Raw genomic sequence first — 14,712 nt, 5'->3', positions numbered from 1 at the left:
AACATTGTTAATTGGTGTATAAATATTAGGTATGCTTTGATATTTTTCAGAATAAATATTCTAGTAGATTGAAACAGACATTTTTTTTAGATATTTGTAATAAGTTTTTAGATTATAAATTTTAAAGATATTTTAAGAAAAAATTATGATTAATATTATTTGAGAAACCTTTCTTAAAAATCATTTAACAAATGTCCAAATTGACGATTCTGGTTTTCAATGAGTTCTTAAATATTCTGTAAAATGCATCTTTAGAAATATCAAACCTACCCAAATTGTGAATCACTTAAGACAACTTCATGGGTAATTTATGAAAAGCCATGAATATGTGCTGCTTAATATAAGTCATCCTTAGTAAACTACGCGAAATAATTTTAACTATTTAAAGTGAGTAAGAGGAATATCAGAAATATTTACTTTCACACTCCCACCGAAAGCAAAACGTAATTTCTTTTTGGCATTTGGCTTTCACAAAATTCTTAATTTTCTCTCTCTTATGTTTAATTTAATCATTTTTGATTTTGATTTTATTTATTTAACTTTTTTTGCGTTCTGAAAATCTAATTTATTTGTTTGTGGGTGTCCCGGTAACCACCACGTATAGGCTTTGCCTCTGTGGTTGCCTGCAAAGTTTGTTTCTTTGCGAAACAAATATTATTATTATTATTATTTTTATGATTATTATTTATATGAAAAGTTACTTGTACCAAAGAAATTTCTTAAAAAAAGTGATTCTTATTTCATAGTTGAAAATCGTTATCAATTACATAGCAAGTACAAAACTATAAGTTTGGTTATTAAGGTATGTTGAAATTTATTATTATGGATTAGATTAAAAAAGGTTAACATTTTATGCTATGATTAATTAAAGTTAAGATTCAAGATAACAATTAGATATTATAAGTTAGGTTTCGGTTCCATTTCAAATAAGATCATATTAGGAAAGGTTAAGTGAGGAACAGTAGGTTCGATCCAGAGCCGTACCTAGCTCAAATGGCGCCTTGGGCAAAAAAAAATGGTGCCCCCAGAACCTTAGGTAGAATTTTTTAATTTTTCAATATCCAATTTAAATGAAAATCTTAGATTTTGCGCCCCTAAAACTTTGGCGCCCTGGGCCACTGCCCCGCTCGCACTACCCAAGGGACGGTTCTGGTTCGATCAAATGAAACTCGATTTGTTTTAGGACAACGTTTGATCACTTGAACATTATTAAATTTACCAACATACATTGGTTCGAATTAAAAATAAAATGCTATTTGTTTTACTTATTTATACATAATTTGATATTTTCAAATTATACATAATTTGATATTTTCAAATTATAGTCATTTTGTAACGCTTCTTTTCAGATTGAAAAAAAAACCCTTCATCGAAAAACTTTGACCGATATTAAAGAAGAAAGAACTCCAATAGTTTTCTATATAAACAGTGGGAATCTTGTTATCTATATGGACTGATATATTTCTACAGTGTAAAAATACTTTCATTTTGAGTTGGAAATAAACTACTGTCCGTGTCAATCTTAACCGGAATCGCCATTGTAACAATCCTCTCCTACCAATCCATTACTTAATTGAAATATTTGAAAAGGTGCAAATGGTGCTTCTTCCTAAATATTCGTTTATCGTTTTGATCCATCCATCTTGGTAAAACGCTGATTTGATTGATCCAAGTTAACAACTTTTACGACTTTTGACGTAGATGTTTTAGTCTTAAAGTAAATGAATTCCAAAATTAGAGAAACCAGAGCCATTCCAACTCCAACGCCCGTCACCAAAAAAATTCCACCTGAAAATAAAAATAAATTAATGGATTAAACAAAGGATAATCTTTCATAGGCTTATTAAATTACAAATTAATTTTCAGTTGGCAATAAACGGATAAAAGTGCGCTGCTAGTGAACCAAAGAAGGTACTTAGCTCTACATCTGTATAATGATAGGACAATCGGCGGGCATCCCGGTCAAACTTTCCCTACCAGCAGAGGGGGAGAAAAACGTCACCACCAAGAGAGTCAATCGCGTCAGAAGATGCGAGTTTTAGGAAACCACATATATTTTCAGGTTAAAATGAAAAAGCTTACGTACCCGTCGACCCTCGGAAGTAAAAGTGTGCACTCCGTTGATACACTAAATTGTGTCCAACTTGATTTCTGATACCGATTTAAATGAAAAGAATTCGTATAGTGCAGCTGCACACAAGCGTGTTATACATAAACCTTTGTTATCTGGAGGCTTGCTGCTTGCAACAGTGATAATTGAAGGTTAAGTTCAATTGCATTTTAATGATAAAGTTATTTTTACTTCTTAAATACAGTTAACTCGACAAAGCTTAGAAATAAAAGTGCGGTTAAAGGGTTTATCAAAGCGTTTAATTTCAGAAGTTATAAACCACTTTCTTCATCTATTAATCATAACGTTTAACAATAAAAATAAGAAATTCAAAATAATCAAATAATTTAAGTAAAAGTCATAACTTATAAAAGTTTTTGGGCTTTCAGTTATAAGGTATAAAATATTTTTCACATTTTTATAAAGTTTCAACCTTTCTAAGCATTCAGCTACAAAGTATAAAAAAAATTTGTAGACTTTTTTGTTTTTATTTAAAATTAGTAAAAAGTCTACATGCTACGGATAATACGTTTTTAGAGGTGTTTAAAATAGGGTCAGAGCATGACTGGCAAATTTAAAACTGACCACACCGGAGGAACCTTGTTGATCATTCATGTTTAAGACACATTGCGCACCGCAAAGTAATTTCTTCTGTAATTAAACCTCGTTCCGATCTTGCAGTTGACCTACTTGTTTTACAGGAGCCACAATTTCTCTTATATCCCAAATCGTTATAAACTAAAATTCGCAAGCCAACTGTTTGCCTTTGAATGACTTCCATCTATTTCCATTAAAAACCAACTTCTACCAATAAAATTTATCTGATATTCTCAAGTAAAATGTTTGTGTTATCAATATTGAAATTAGTTTAATACTTTATGATTTTATATTTTATTTTTACGAAGTAAAAATTATATTTTGTGACTGACGAGCTAAATGATTTATATATTGTAATTTTTTACTTAATTAATTTTAGACCTTATGATTTTTTACCTTTTACAGTTTATATTTTTTAAATAAATATTTTTGTACTTAAAATTATACGCTATGGTGCCCACCCGAGTTAAAGATGTCAATGTAGCAGAACTATTTGTTTAAATTGTGAAATAACACAGGTAAATACGTTTTTGTAATCGTTCTTCATCTTTGAAAAGTCGGAATATAAAGTTATTGTGCAAATTTTTAAATACGAAATGCAAAAGTCTGATATTTCCTACCAAACTAATATACATACTTCCTAAATATGGTTTTGTGTTGTAGAACGTTTTAAGGATTAAATAATAAAGGCAAAGGTTCATATACGAATCGAGAATATCATGCACGCTTACGTTAACTGCTTGTTCTTTTTTTTGGAATGAAGGATTGCTCTTTCTTCCTCTACATCCCCCACAGCTTTGTTTTCCACCCTCCCGGTCAAAAGTTCCCCTTCCTGACTTTTGCCCTCCTAACCACCAAAGACCAGGTTTGCACTCAACATCATTATCTATATCTTGCACTGGGATTGAAGGTACTGGCGTCTATCCTATACCCTTTTGCCCACTGAAGGGTTTGTACTGTGCCCTCTCTCCCTTCGTCCGTGGTCGGGAACGTTTTCAATCGACCCTCTCACTCTTTAATCTGCATCTTTCCCTCCGGAGGTTGGAGGTAATAAAACGGAGGGCAAAACTTTGCTTGGAATGGGTGGAGGGTAGCCATTTGGCCCATGTATGATTCAAAACATGGCTTTAATCTATTTTTTTAAGGATAGATAGGGATATCAAGAAATTATAATTTTGAAATTCTTAAAACTTAATATGAGTACACAGTTCAAGATTTAATTCGTATTCAAATGAATTTGATCAAAACGTGATTATCAGTGCACAGGAAACATCAATCATCTTATATTAAAGGTCATCTCATATTAACGCCTAAGCAAACGTCCATAGCTCGGTTGGTTGACCAACAACCATGTAATGCTACAGAACTTTCCTGCTGACACTCAAACCTCAGACGCAAGCCTTCCAGCGTTCCGAAATACACGGTAATGTTCGATCACTCCCCACATCGCTGGGGTGATTTCGGGTTACGATTTGCCGCTTCCCATTTCAACGTCAATAGAAAAACTGAATTCCAATTACAATGAAATTTAAAAAAAGGTTTTCGTCTTTTAAACATTTATTCTGTATAATTAAGAAGGCAATTTACAACCTCCAAAAATTCTCACCACATCATTTAACTATTTTCCATTGAAGGTTTCAACTTAGCTAACCCATTATATACCTTATCATACGAAGACTTTCGTCTTCTGGCAGTCCGTCCTATTCTAAGTAATTTCAGGTCGTCTTTGACCTCAGCTTCTTCGTTTTAGGACCAATTTTATTTCGAACATGTCCAGATTGATTTTTCCGGCTTCCTTGTTAAACATTAAGTGCCCCTCTTCATGTGTCTGGGCTTCAAAGCTCTTCATAACATAATGTTGGTTTCAAATACTTCTTCAACTTGTATGTATTCCCCGTGTTGTGGATTAAGATTATCGTGTTAAATAGTGAATTTCACACTATTTCATGCAAGTTCAATCAATCACTGAAGTCCAAAAGGTGGAAAATCAAGCGCCGCAGCGTCTCATTCGGAGACTCACCACGGCACAGATGAAAACAAAGCCCACTAGAGCACCAGCAATACTGGGACACCTCCTCTAGACTGAGCAGAAGTCTATTTCCTGGTCCTTAGCTGATCGAAGTCGGAGAGAGGAGTAGAATCACTTGATAAAAGGTAACATCTCATACAAGGAGACGACCCGAGGTGTAACACACCGATTTGGTTCAAACTTGGGGGTTTGGTAGAACTTCATGTAACTTGAAACACCCTAAAGGGAAATGTCTCCATAGGCAACCGTTTTGCCATGGCAACCAAAAATATTTTTGACAATACAAAATGGAAATTTTCCTATTGAATATAACATGGGAATCTGACCAAATGTAAGGGTACCCCTGTAAAGATTTTAATCAACTTCGAACTTTTTCATTATTTTCTTATTTATATTTTCTATTTTTAGCATTTTCAAAAATTAAAATTTTTTACAGGGGGGTACCCTTAATATTGGTCAGATTCCCATGTTATTTTCTATGGGAAAATTGCCATTTTCTGTTGCCAAAAACATTTTTGGTTGCCATGGCAAAACGGTTGCCTATGGAGACATTTCCCTTTAGGGTGTTTCAAGTTACATGAAGGTCTACCAAACCCCCGAGTTTGAACCAAATCGGTGTGTTACACCTCGGGTCGTCTCCTTGTTAGTGCACCCCCGCCCTTGTGGGTTATAAGTTCCGGACCCTGGCACCCTGGTAAAGCCACCAGTTATAACACCACTTGGCCAGTTAAGGGCTCTAATCTTATACAATAAGCTTGATAAGCATACGGCAAGACATTCGGCTCTCGCCTACGAATTTCGTTTTAATCGTCGCACAATAGATTCCATTTCATACCGTTGTTTAGAATGGTACTGTGTCGGAGTCAATGTTAAATATCGAGACAGTTAACAAGGACCGTAAAAAATGTGTTTTAATATATGTGGTTTTAATTTATTAATTATTTTAAAAAATGAGATAGTCATCGGAAGTAAACATGAAATATCGACAACCAAAAGGGTCACACTAAATATTTTAACGAAGTAGAGGAACTAAAAGTTGAAAAGAAAAATTCAAATTCGTGCGGAATTATAAACATTTCTAAATACAAATTACAAAACATGCTCAAATAAGTATTTAAAAAAATCATTTAAAATCCAATTTTATTTTTATAAATATTAGTTATTATATGAGCCATTACTTTATATTGGATTAGTGTTAAGTCTCTTTGGCATGACATATTAGCAATATGTATTGCGAAAACTAACCTTTAAATACCGAAGATACATTTCACTTCGAGCATTATGCAAAATATATATTTTTTTTTTAAATATGAATGGAAGCTGATTGGTGAAAAATAAATTTACGAGAAAGCCTTACCGATGTTGTCAAATTCAATTCCGTCGTCTCTTTTAACGTAATGGAAGCATTGCTTCTGATACGGGTTAAAATTCCACCATTTGTCTTTTAGTTGTTCCAATGTTCTTTGGTTCATCAGTTGAAGAATGCTATAAAAACACAGTACTTAAATTTTATTACTTCGAAAATCGATTTAACGACTAGTTTTAATCGGCATCTCAAAATGTTTACGACTCGATTTAAAGAAAATATTTCGTATTAATTACTATTATCGAAAAGGTTTATTCGTAATATAAAATTGTTGTTGCTCTTTCGTTTGAATGTCAATAACCCGGAATTCATTTGACATATTCGACCTTTCTAATTTAAGTATTTGCAATAAGCACTTAAAAGTGAAAAAAAAATTCATATAATATATATTTAATAAAAATTAAAATTAAATAAAGTGAAATATAATATGAGATTTCTGAAAATTTTTAATATTTTGGCAAATTAATTATTGGTAGCAGTCAAAAAACACTAAGTTACCCATTTCCCAGATTTGAGGAGCAGGCATAACCCCTGAGGTTCAGTCTTTCTACATATAGTTAAACCTTGGCGGAGCTTTGTCAATTCTTATCCCTATTATTTTTTGGCTCAGCTTACTAACCTGAAATCTCGTAATGAGCTGCTCGTTCATGTCATTATTAATTTTAAGTTGTATTGAGTTCTACTAGGTATAATTTTTGGTTTATGCCCACTAGCGCAGTTCCCATTTGCGCAGTTCCCAATTGCGCGGTTTCCAAAAAGCGCGGTTCTCATTTGCGCAGTTCCCAATTTCGCGGTTTCCCGTTTGCGCAGTTCCCAATAAGCGCGGTTTCCCGTTTGCGCAGTTCCCAATTGCGCGGTTTCCAAAAAGCGCGGTTTCCCGTTTGCGCAGTTCCCAATTGCGCGGTTTCCAAAAAGCGCGGTTTCCCGTTTGCGCAGTTCCCAATTGCGCGGTTTCCCGTTTGCGCACTTTCCCGAAAGCGTGGGGCCTCAAGTGGTTTTCCACCGCCACAGTTTCCCATTAAAAAACAAAGAGTCAAAAATGTTCAAGTTTAATCCCTTATTTTACTAACAAAAATAACCTAACCTAACCTAGTCATTCCATATTCCAAGTTATATACACTGAAATTTGGATAATTAATCGAAATTATCGAAATATATTTTTGATCTTACTTTCCCCAACGGAGATTCGAACTCGGATTTCCTAAACAGCACTCGGACGCTTTACCTCGAGAGCATGGGTGGTTGGAATCTCATTTAAATTTCCTTTGGTTTATTTTCATTAATTTTTATAAACATATACGTAATAATCGAAACCGCGCTATTGGGAAACCACGCTATTGGGAAACCGCGCTATTGGGAAACCGCGCTTTTGTGAACCACGCTTTTGAGAACCCGCACAAATGGGAACTGCGCTAACGGGAACTGCGCTAATAGGCAGATACCTAATTTTTAACTGACCCTACGCGCATTAATTTATCATAATTATTATTTGAGATAATACTTTTAGAACTTACAAAAGAAAACGAATTTACTCTTTGTATATGTAACCAACTTAGATTTTATAGCTCATTTCTAACAAATCTGGGCCTTCTTTCGATCATCGACTAAACTAATTCCACCAAAACGTATCTCTCCAGACTAGTTTTATAGACAGAAAAATAAATATATCTACTCTTAAAAATTATAATTATTTGCGAGACACCCTGACTCTAACTCATTTTATTAAAATAAAACCAAAACCGAACAACAAACTTCGACTAACTTTGAACTATAAAACATTCAACCAAACGTTTAACGCTAGATAATTTGTCGAAAAACCATAGGTTTGACTAATGCTCTAGCAAAGATTCGTATCATTTAAATATCAAATCATTTCAATTCTTACTAAATGTTAAATATATAAAATAAAATCTATTAATATATAAACTTGCTACTCATATTACATTCGATTCCAATTATAAAGATTTTAAATTTGCTTAAAACTTAATTAGCTTGAAAATGAATTAGAGTCAAAATAATCAGTTGAAAAAAAAACGCTCATTTAGATTCCTGAGCCATTCAAGTTCATAAATATTAACTAAAACACAACCAAAGGATGGGAACTTTTAACGTTGTAACACTTAATATAGTTTTATACAAAACCTCAGTCCGGCTGCAATTTTTCAAATATTTGGAGTAAGGGAATTCTCAAATTCATTTCTTTCCTAGGAATAATCTCCCACCGACAAATATTTTTCTATGCCCGGCACTTGCGTTGCGTTTTAAGTGCACTACTCCTGTTTTTATGCCATTCAGCAAAATAAAGTAACTTATTAACTCTTTTACCATTGGTATAGAAAGTTGAGGGCATTGAATCTTCGCTGTACAAAGATAATTATCTAGCCGACGTTTCTAGTCTATAGTAAAAAATTATTTAAAATAATATGAAAAACAAGAAAAAAAACTAAAAACCAAGAAAACTTTCACTTTCTGAAAGTTGAATGGTTCGTTTGCAAGATATTATATATTAAGCTGATCTTACACTGCGGAAAATGGTTCACGAAGGATGGATCCTTTGGCGAGGGCCAGGGCTACAGGTTTACGACTGAAATCAGGCCCCACTTGCCGGAATTCGCAGTTTTCCATCGTGGCGTACTTCACTTTAGTTGATTCCGCTGTGTCGAAAGACAAACGTGAAAAAAGTCAATAATTATAATAATAATTTAGGCTAATACCCAAGGCCCAAGTCATTAAGCGATAACATCACGTGTTCCAAACCAAACAACAACAGGCTTTATGGTACAATTTTAAATTAGCAATATTCAGGTGCCAAAAGTCAAATTGTTGAGATGGCAATGCGGAAGAATTTTAAACGACAGAAATCATTTTTATTATAAATATTATAATTATTATTATTATAAACAAAAGTGACATACCTTCGCGCCCGTCAAAATATTTACTGAGAGCTAGTCTCACAATAGACTACATAAACTACTAGTTGGAATAGTACTACTAGTTCTAAAACGCCCCACTCGGTGGCACTGGAGTGGATAAAATTTAAAATTTTGATGACGTATTTTCCACCCCCTCTCCCACTCCCTCTTTTTACTTCGCGACAAACTCTCATTAAACATTATACCAAACTGACACACTTTTGGGTCTTATGTCGATTTTGTAATAAAATATAAAACAACTTTGTGTTTCCTTTATTGTTTCTGAATAGATTTCCGGAAATGTTAACGTTTCTAAGTTTGAGGTTTTAGACAGCTGTTCTTTTGTACTAATTTACACCTTAAACGTTCGATATTTAATTATCGTCGACATTTGTACATTTGATGAATAAAGAAAAGTAAAGTAAATATAATAAAAGTCGTACCTAACATGGCGTGACCACTATCTTTAGCTGATTGCAAAGTTTTCTCCAGTCCGACTTCGAATGTGCTGTAGTGAGATGATTCTTTCATCGTCCACCAGATCTTCGTGTACTTGTCTGAAACGGGATAATCCCAAACGGCCAGTTTTGCACGTTCGGTTTCATTCAGCGTGTCGTCCAAAGACATGTTCTTCCATATTCTGAAAAAAGAAAAAATCTACACATTTTGCTCACCATTGGCAAAATGAAGAACAAAGTTTCGAAATAACGTTTATCCGTGATAATAGGGGTTCCGAAAGAAGTAGGTTTTATCGTCCGTTTATTTATCTTGGGGCTTATGAACCACTTTCACGAGGCTCCTCAAAATAAATAATTTAAGAGTGAAAGCGAGGCTTGATCCGTCGAAACGTAATGGTTTACTTTGTCATTGGCGAAACAGACTATCATTAAAAAATTTGCATTGGGTGAAGTGTAATTTTTTAGCAATTTATTTATTTCACTAATAGGAACTTGGCCTACCAAGCCGAAACGGCTTTTGAGCAGGCACTTACAGAAAAAAACACTCGCATGAAGCGAATATACAGAGTACAAAAGAAATAATATTAATAATAATACAAAACAACATTGACACAATCATAATCAGCTAAGCTAATACCCAAGGCACCACCCTAGGCCTAAGTCATCGAGCGACTTTTAAAGCCATTAGTTCAGGTGACCGGGTTACAATGCGTAGGAGGGTGGTGGCAAGTCCTGCAAGCCACGCGAGCCAACAGCTCCCTACACTCACTATTACCGTTAACCTCCACAAGTTTTATGGAAGGGGAAACCGAAGATCTCAGGGGAAAACCCCTTTATACCGTTGAAAAGGCAAGAATATTTAAGGGGACAGAACAGCTCAGTGTAGGAATTACGGGGTGACAATAAAGTGATCAGTTACAGATGAGCGGAATTTATGATGGTCCTTTATTAAAACAATAGACTGCGGAAGTTTATTCCAATCGTTAATAACAGAATGGGAAAAAGAATTGAGTCTCAGTGCCGTGTTGGCACGTGGTTTGCTGACTTATGTTTATTATCAACTTATGCTTAATGGTATTAAATGTAAAATTCAGCGTGTTTCTTAGGTAAAAAAAAACTCTAAAAAATTATGACAAAAGGTAATATTTTGCAGCGAACGTTTATCTTTAAATTTGTTTGAACTAAATATTTCAAACAAATCATTTTATTTACAAGAAGCCTTAATATCTTAAGTAAATCCCTAATATTTTTTAAACTGCTTAAACAAAACTAACTCTGAGGTGTGTTACTTTTTATACTATTGCCAGTTAACTTTGAAAAAAAAATAGTTTGAAAATGAATAGGCGATTCTGAAAAAGATCGGTGGTCCCAGGATTTGGTTACTTTCGGTCGTGTGGTTTAGAGGGTTCTTTTTTCATTTTCAATGCATGCGAAATCGCGTGAGCCACAATCTACTTATATGGCAAAAGCGCGTGCGCCTAAAGAATTAACTCTTTTAAAAATGTATTAGTCGACATTTTATTTAAGAATGAGCTATTGGTTAATTCTTGAGACATTTTGAGGAATTATCTAAATTATTAGAAAAATATTCCAAAAAGAGGTATTTCGGAAAAGTACGTCATAAACACAAAGCAATGTTCTTTAGGTCCTAATAAGTGCACATTTCTAATGAACAGTGCTCCGTTTCAGTGATATGGTCCCCCAAAACGTACCGAACGATATTTTGCCCTGAACCAAAATATTTGTATTCAATAATCATTTTGTATTATTGGTGAAATGATCCAGTTATTAACAAGTATCAAATGTTGATGAGTGGGTTGTTAAAAATAAGCTTTGTTAAATATGGAATTTAGTAAACCCCACCCCCAAATGTATGGATACCGTTCCAAAAAATTATTTTTGCCCAACATTCTTTTGTTATCTATTAATTAGATATTAAGATACAATTAAAATTAAAAACAATTGGGAGAATTGTTCAAAATGACCACCACCGATTAGAATACAAGCTTAAATCCTTCAAACGAATGCCGCAAGAACTGACAAAATCTTGAGCCGTGTTTTAATTTGCCTCACAAACTTCAATTATGCTTTGTCTATGATCCTTAAACTCTCATTTTTATGAATCGTGCACTTAAGTAGGCCTATACGAGACATTATAGGCTGGTGTAGTCCATGTGTGTGTGTGTGTGATCGGGTATGATTCGGAACGCGAAAAAACGTAGCCAAGCGGGGGAAATTCCTCTTCGTCTGCGTTGTGTAGATCATCAAGAGCGCTATACAACGGCAAATTGATGTGGCCAAACAGGTTGAAGTAAATTCGTTTCACGACTGCGCGCATGCGTTTTTCGGCTTCCCGGCTAGAAATGATATGTAAAAATATGGCCGAACGACGTCGAGAAAATACGAGCATTCAGGCAAAACGGGTTTAATTTCTAGTCAATTTTAAAGATAATTTATAAATAATACAAGATCTAGTTGCAAATTGAGTTTGTGCAATAAAATGATTAGTGTTTCACCTGTATGTAATTGTAATTTTGTTATTTCTGGCTATTTCGTTCTCAATTCATCGTTAAGACTTGGATGCTTTTGTATATATACGTATTTTGCTTTTTGAACGCTTTTTGGTTAACTAATCGCGCATTGAAACTTATGGGCGTGCGTTCGTTTCTCGCTCCCGCAAATATTTTTCATTAAAATTTTTCATTTTAATTTTACTTTCAGTTTGAAAATTTTATCTGCTTTTTTATATCAAATAATTTATTTTACTAAAATTCCTCGAATAATATTACTTAAATTGCTCGAAAAATATTACTTAAATTCCTCGAATTCATTATCTTGTCATTTTAATTCATTTTGGGCTCCCAACGCCATCTTTTTACAAAAAAAAAGAACTAAGAATTTTGAAATTGCTGTATTTTTCACTTATAATTATTTATAATAGTATTTAATTTCAGTAGTATTTCCAAAGATATTGTTAAAAATATTAAATTACACTATTTAAACTAAAATAACTACTAACAATAAACAATCTGAGCAAACCAGCACCTACACACGATTCATAAAACAAAAATTAATTTTTGTTTCCTTGTTTAAATAAATTCAGGGAAAATTTGCACAAGTTTTATGTGGAGATATGGTCGGCCACGCAATCCACCTCAAGGGGAACCTAGTTTCCAGGTAATGCCTAAAATCGGGACTCAAATCAGCTGACCCGATTTACAGATTAAAACCCATTAGATTTTTTATCTAAAACGTCTACCAGGAATTTTTCGTACTTTTTAATAGGTCGATCATTTCACTAATAAAAAACATATAAGTATATAATACAAACAATTTGGTACTTTTTGGGGCCTATGTCTACGGAATAAAACACTGTAGGACCCATGTTCATCGGATATTTTTAACTAATAAGTACCCAAAGATCGCGCCCTAACACCCTGTGTATAAAAGTAGGTACTGAAGGTTTTAATTGATCTAAATAAAATTTTAAAAATAAAAATGTTTTTTTTAACATACTCGTAAAAACGTTCTTCAATTTCAGCCATTCTTTGAAAATACATGTACGGAGGCGTATCTTTAACAGCAGCGTATTTTATCTTGTACTGACGCGACAAATCTTCCAAATTTTCGATGGTTGACTCCAATCTCGAGACGGTCAGAAAAGCGGCTAAATTAGCTGTGTAAGAGGCAATGATAATGAACCCAAACAGCCACCAGGTGGCAGCCACCAGACGACCTGACAGATTTCTTGGCGCCTCTCCGCCACCTTTTTAAAAAAAAATCTTTAATCAAAGCTTTAAAGGCATAAAATTTCCGAATAGTAGAGCACCCAGAAAATATCGAAGGAGTAACAACAACCTAGACCAGGTAGGCAATTCTGTAAACAATCCAAATCGTTTAGACAATTCCAAATCTAAATGATTTGGATCGGCTTCATTTGGAAAGGGCGCGAAAAACCGTATTCTCTAACCCAAATCCACATCTTCATTTGGATCGCTCGATTTCCCTTTCCAAATCTAAATAAACGTCATTTCCGCTCACACTAAGTCATGTGTTTTTTGAAACGTTCTTTTTTATTGGTTTTTTCATTTGGCGGGTTTTTCAAAAGGGTTTTCCCAATCGAAATGTGGTTTTCCACACTGTCAAAGAATTTATTTCCAAGAACTTCGCATTATTCCACAACAATACTCATAATAGAAAATTCTATTCTTAGGCTTGTACCCTTCAAAGCTAGTGATATTTTTAGAGGTCTTGAGAAAATTTTGTATTTAGAATTATTTATTTTACTTTACTGAATAGTACAATGGGTGTTAAAGTACATTCAAAGCAACAGCTTATTTACATTGAGTTTTAAGAAGCAAATACTAATTTTGTGCACATGAAATTCAACATGAATTTCACGAAGGCAAAATATGATGCAATGTGGATTCAATTGACCGGTCAGCTCAATAGTTGTGGCTTGGGACCATCCAAAGCTGTTGAAAAATGGAAGGTAAGTTTCAATTGAAATAAAATTTTAGCGATAATTTCGATGAAATTAACTATTTGCTTCGCTAGTCGTTTTCAGCATGGCTTTCGAACATTCGAGCTAAGGCATCAAAGGCCTTAAAGGAAAAAACTGGTGTTGGACCACAATCCGAGCCTTTAACGGATTTGTAAGAAAGGTTTCTTTCCGTTATTAGGAAAGGGCCCGTGACTGGACTTGGTTCAGTGGTTGAAACGGGATTTGGGACGCCCGTTGCACCAACATCAACAATTAGTATCCCACCGCGGGAGGAGCCAGCACCGTCTTATATCCAATTGGATGCTTGTTTTGAGGTTGAGGTGGAACAATCCATGGTTGTTGAAGAGCCAATGGGGTCCAGCGAAAATGAAGACCTTGTTGGGAACATTTCGCAGACAGTCGTTAAATCTGCAAAAAGTAATTTTTAAATAATTATTTTGGCAAAACCATTTACAGTAACCTTTCACAAATTCATAGAATAAACTGAAGCGAGAAAAGCCAATAAGGCTGCAAACAGGAGGACCTCCTACGAAAGAGCATCAGATTCATTTGATGCTTCCCAAAAGACGCAAAATGATGAGATTGGTGGCATAAAAATAGCGCTGGACAAAATTGCTACATCCTTTGAAGATTTAACCCGTTCACAGCATGGCTGTGGCTTTCGAAAAAATAGCCAACCTTTATCGAAGAAATAGGTTGAGTGAAGACAAACGACCCTTTTAAGGGCCATTAGACA

General features: G+C 34.3%; 1 protein-coding gene across 1 annotated transcript in view; it reads right to left on the bottom strand.

The window, feature by feature from the left end:
* Positions 1–1,573: 1,573 nt before the first annotated feature.
* The window catches only part of LOC149963254 (ionotropic receptor coreceptor Ir25a-like), a 29,116-nt gene continuing 15,977 nt past the window's right edge, over positions 1,574–14,712 (bottom strand). The window contains exons 5-9 of the mRNA XM_090170527.1: positions 12,989–13,238; positions 9,458–9,654; positions 8,624–8,756; positions 6,094–6,221; positions 1,574–1,788 (exon numbers count right to left, since the gene is read on the bottom strand). Of these exons, the coding sequence (XP_090026653.1) occupies positions 1,622–1,788; positions 6,094–6,221; positions 8,624–8,756; positions 9,458–9,654; positions 12,989–13,238 (875 nt within the window). The 3' untranslated portion in view covers positions 1,574–1,621. The remainder of the gene's footprint in view (positions 1,789–6,093; positions 6,222–8,623; positions 8,757–9,457; positions 9,655–12,988; positions 13,239–14,712) is intronic.

The sequence above is a fragment of the Leiobunum rupestre genome, chromosome 1, assembly GCF_980474605.1.
Source record: "Leiobunum rupestre chromosome 1, qqLeiRupe1.1.hap1, whole genome shotgun sequence".
Lineage (NCBI taxonomy): Eukaryota > Metazoa > Arthropoda > Arachnida > Opiliones > Sclerosomatidae > Leiobunum > Leiobunum rupestre.
This window is presented reverse-complemented; position numbering and strand designations above follow the sequence as displayed.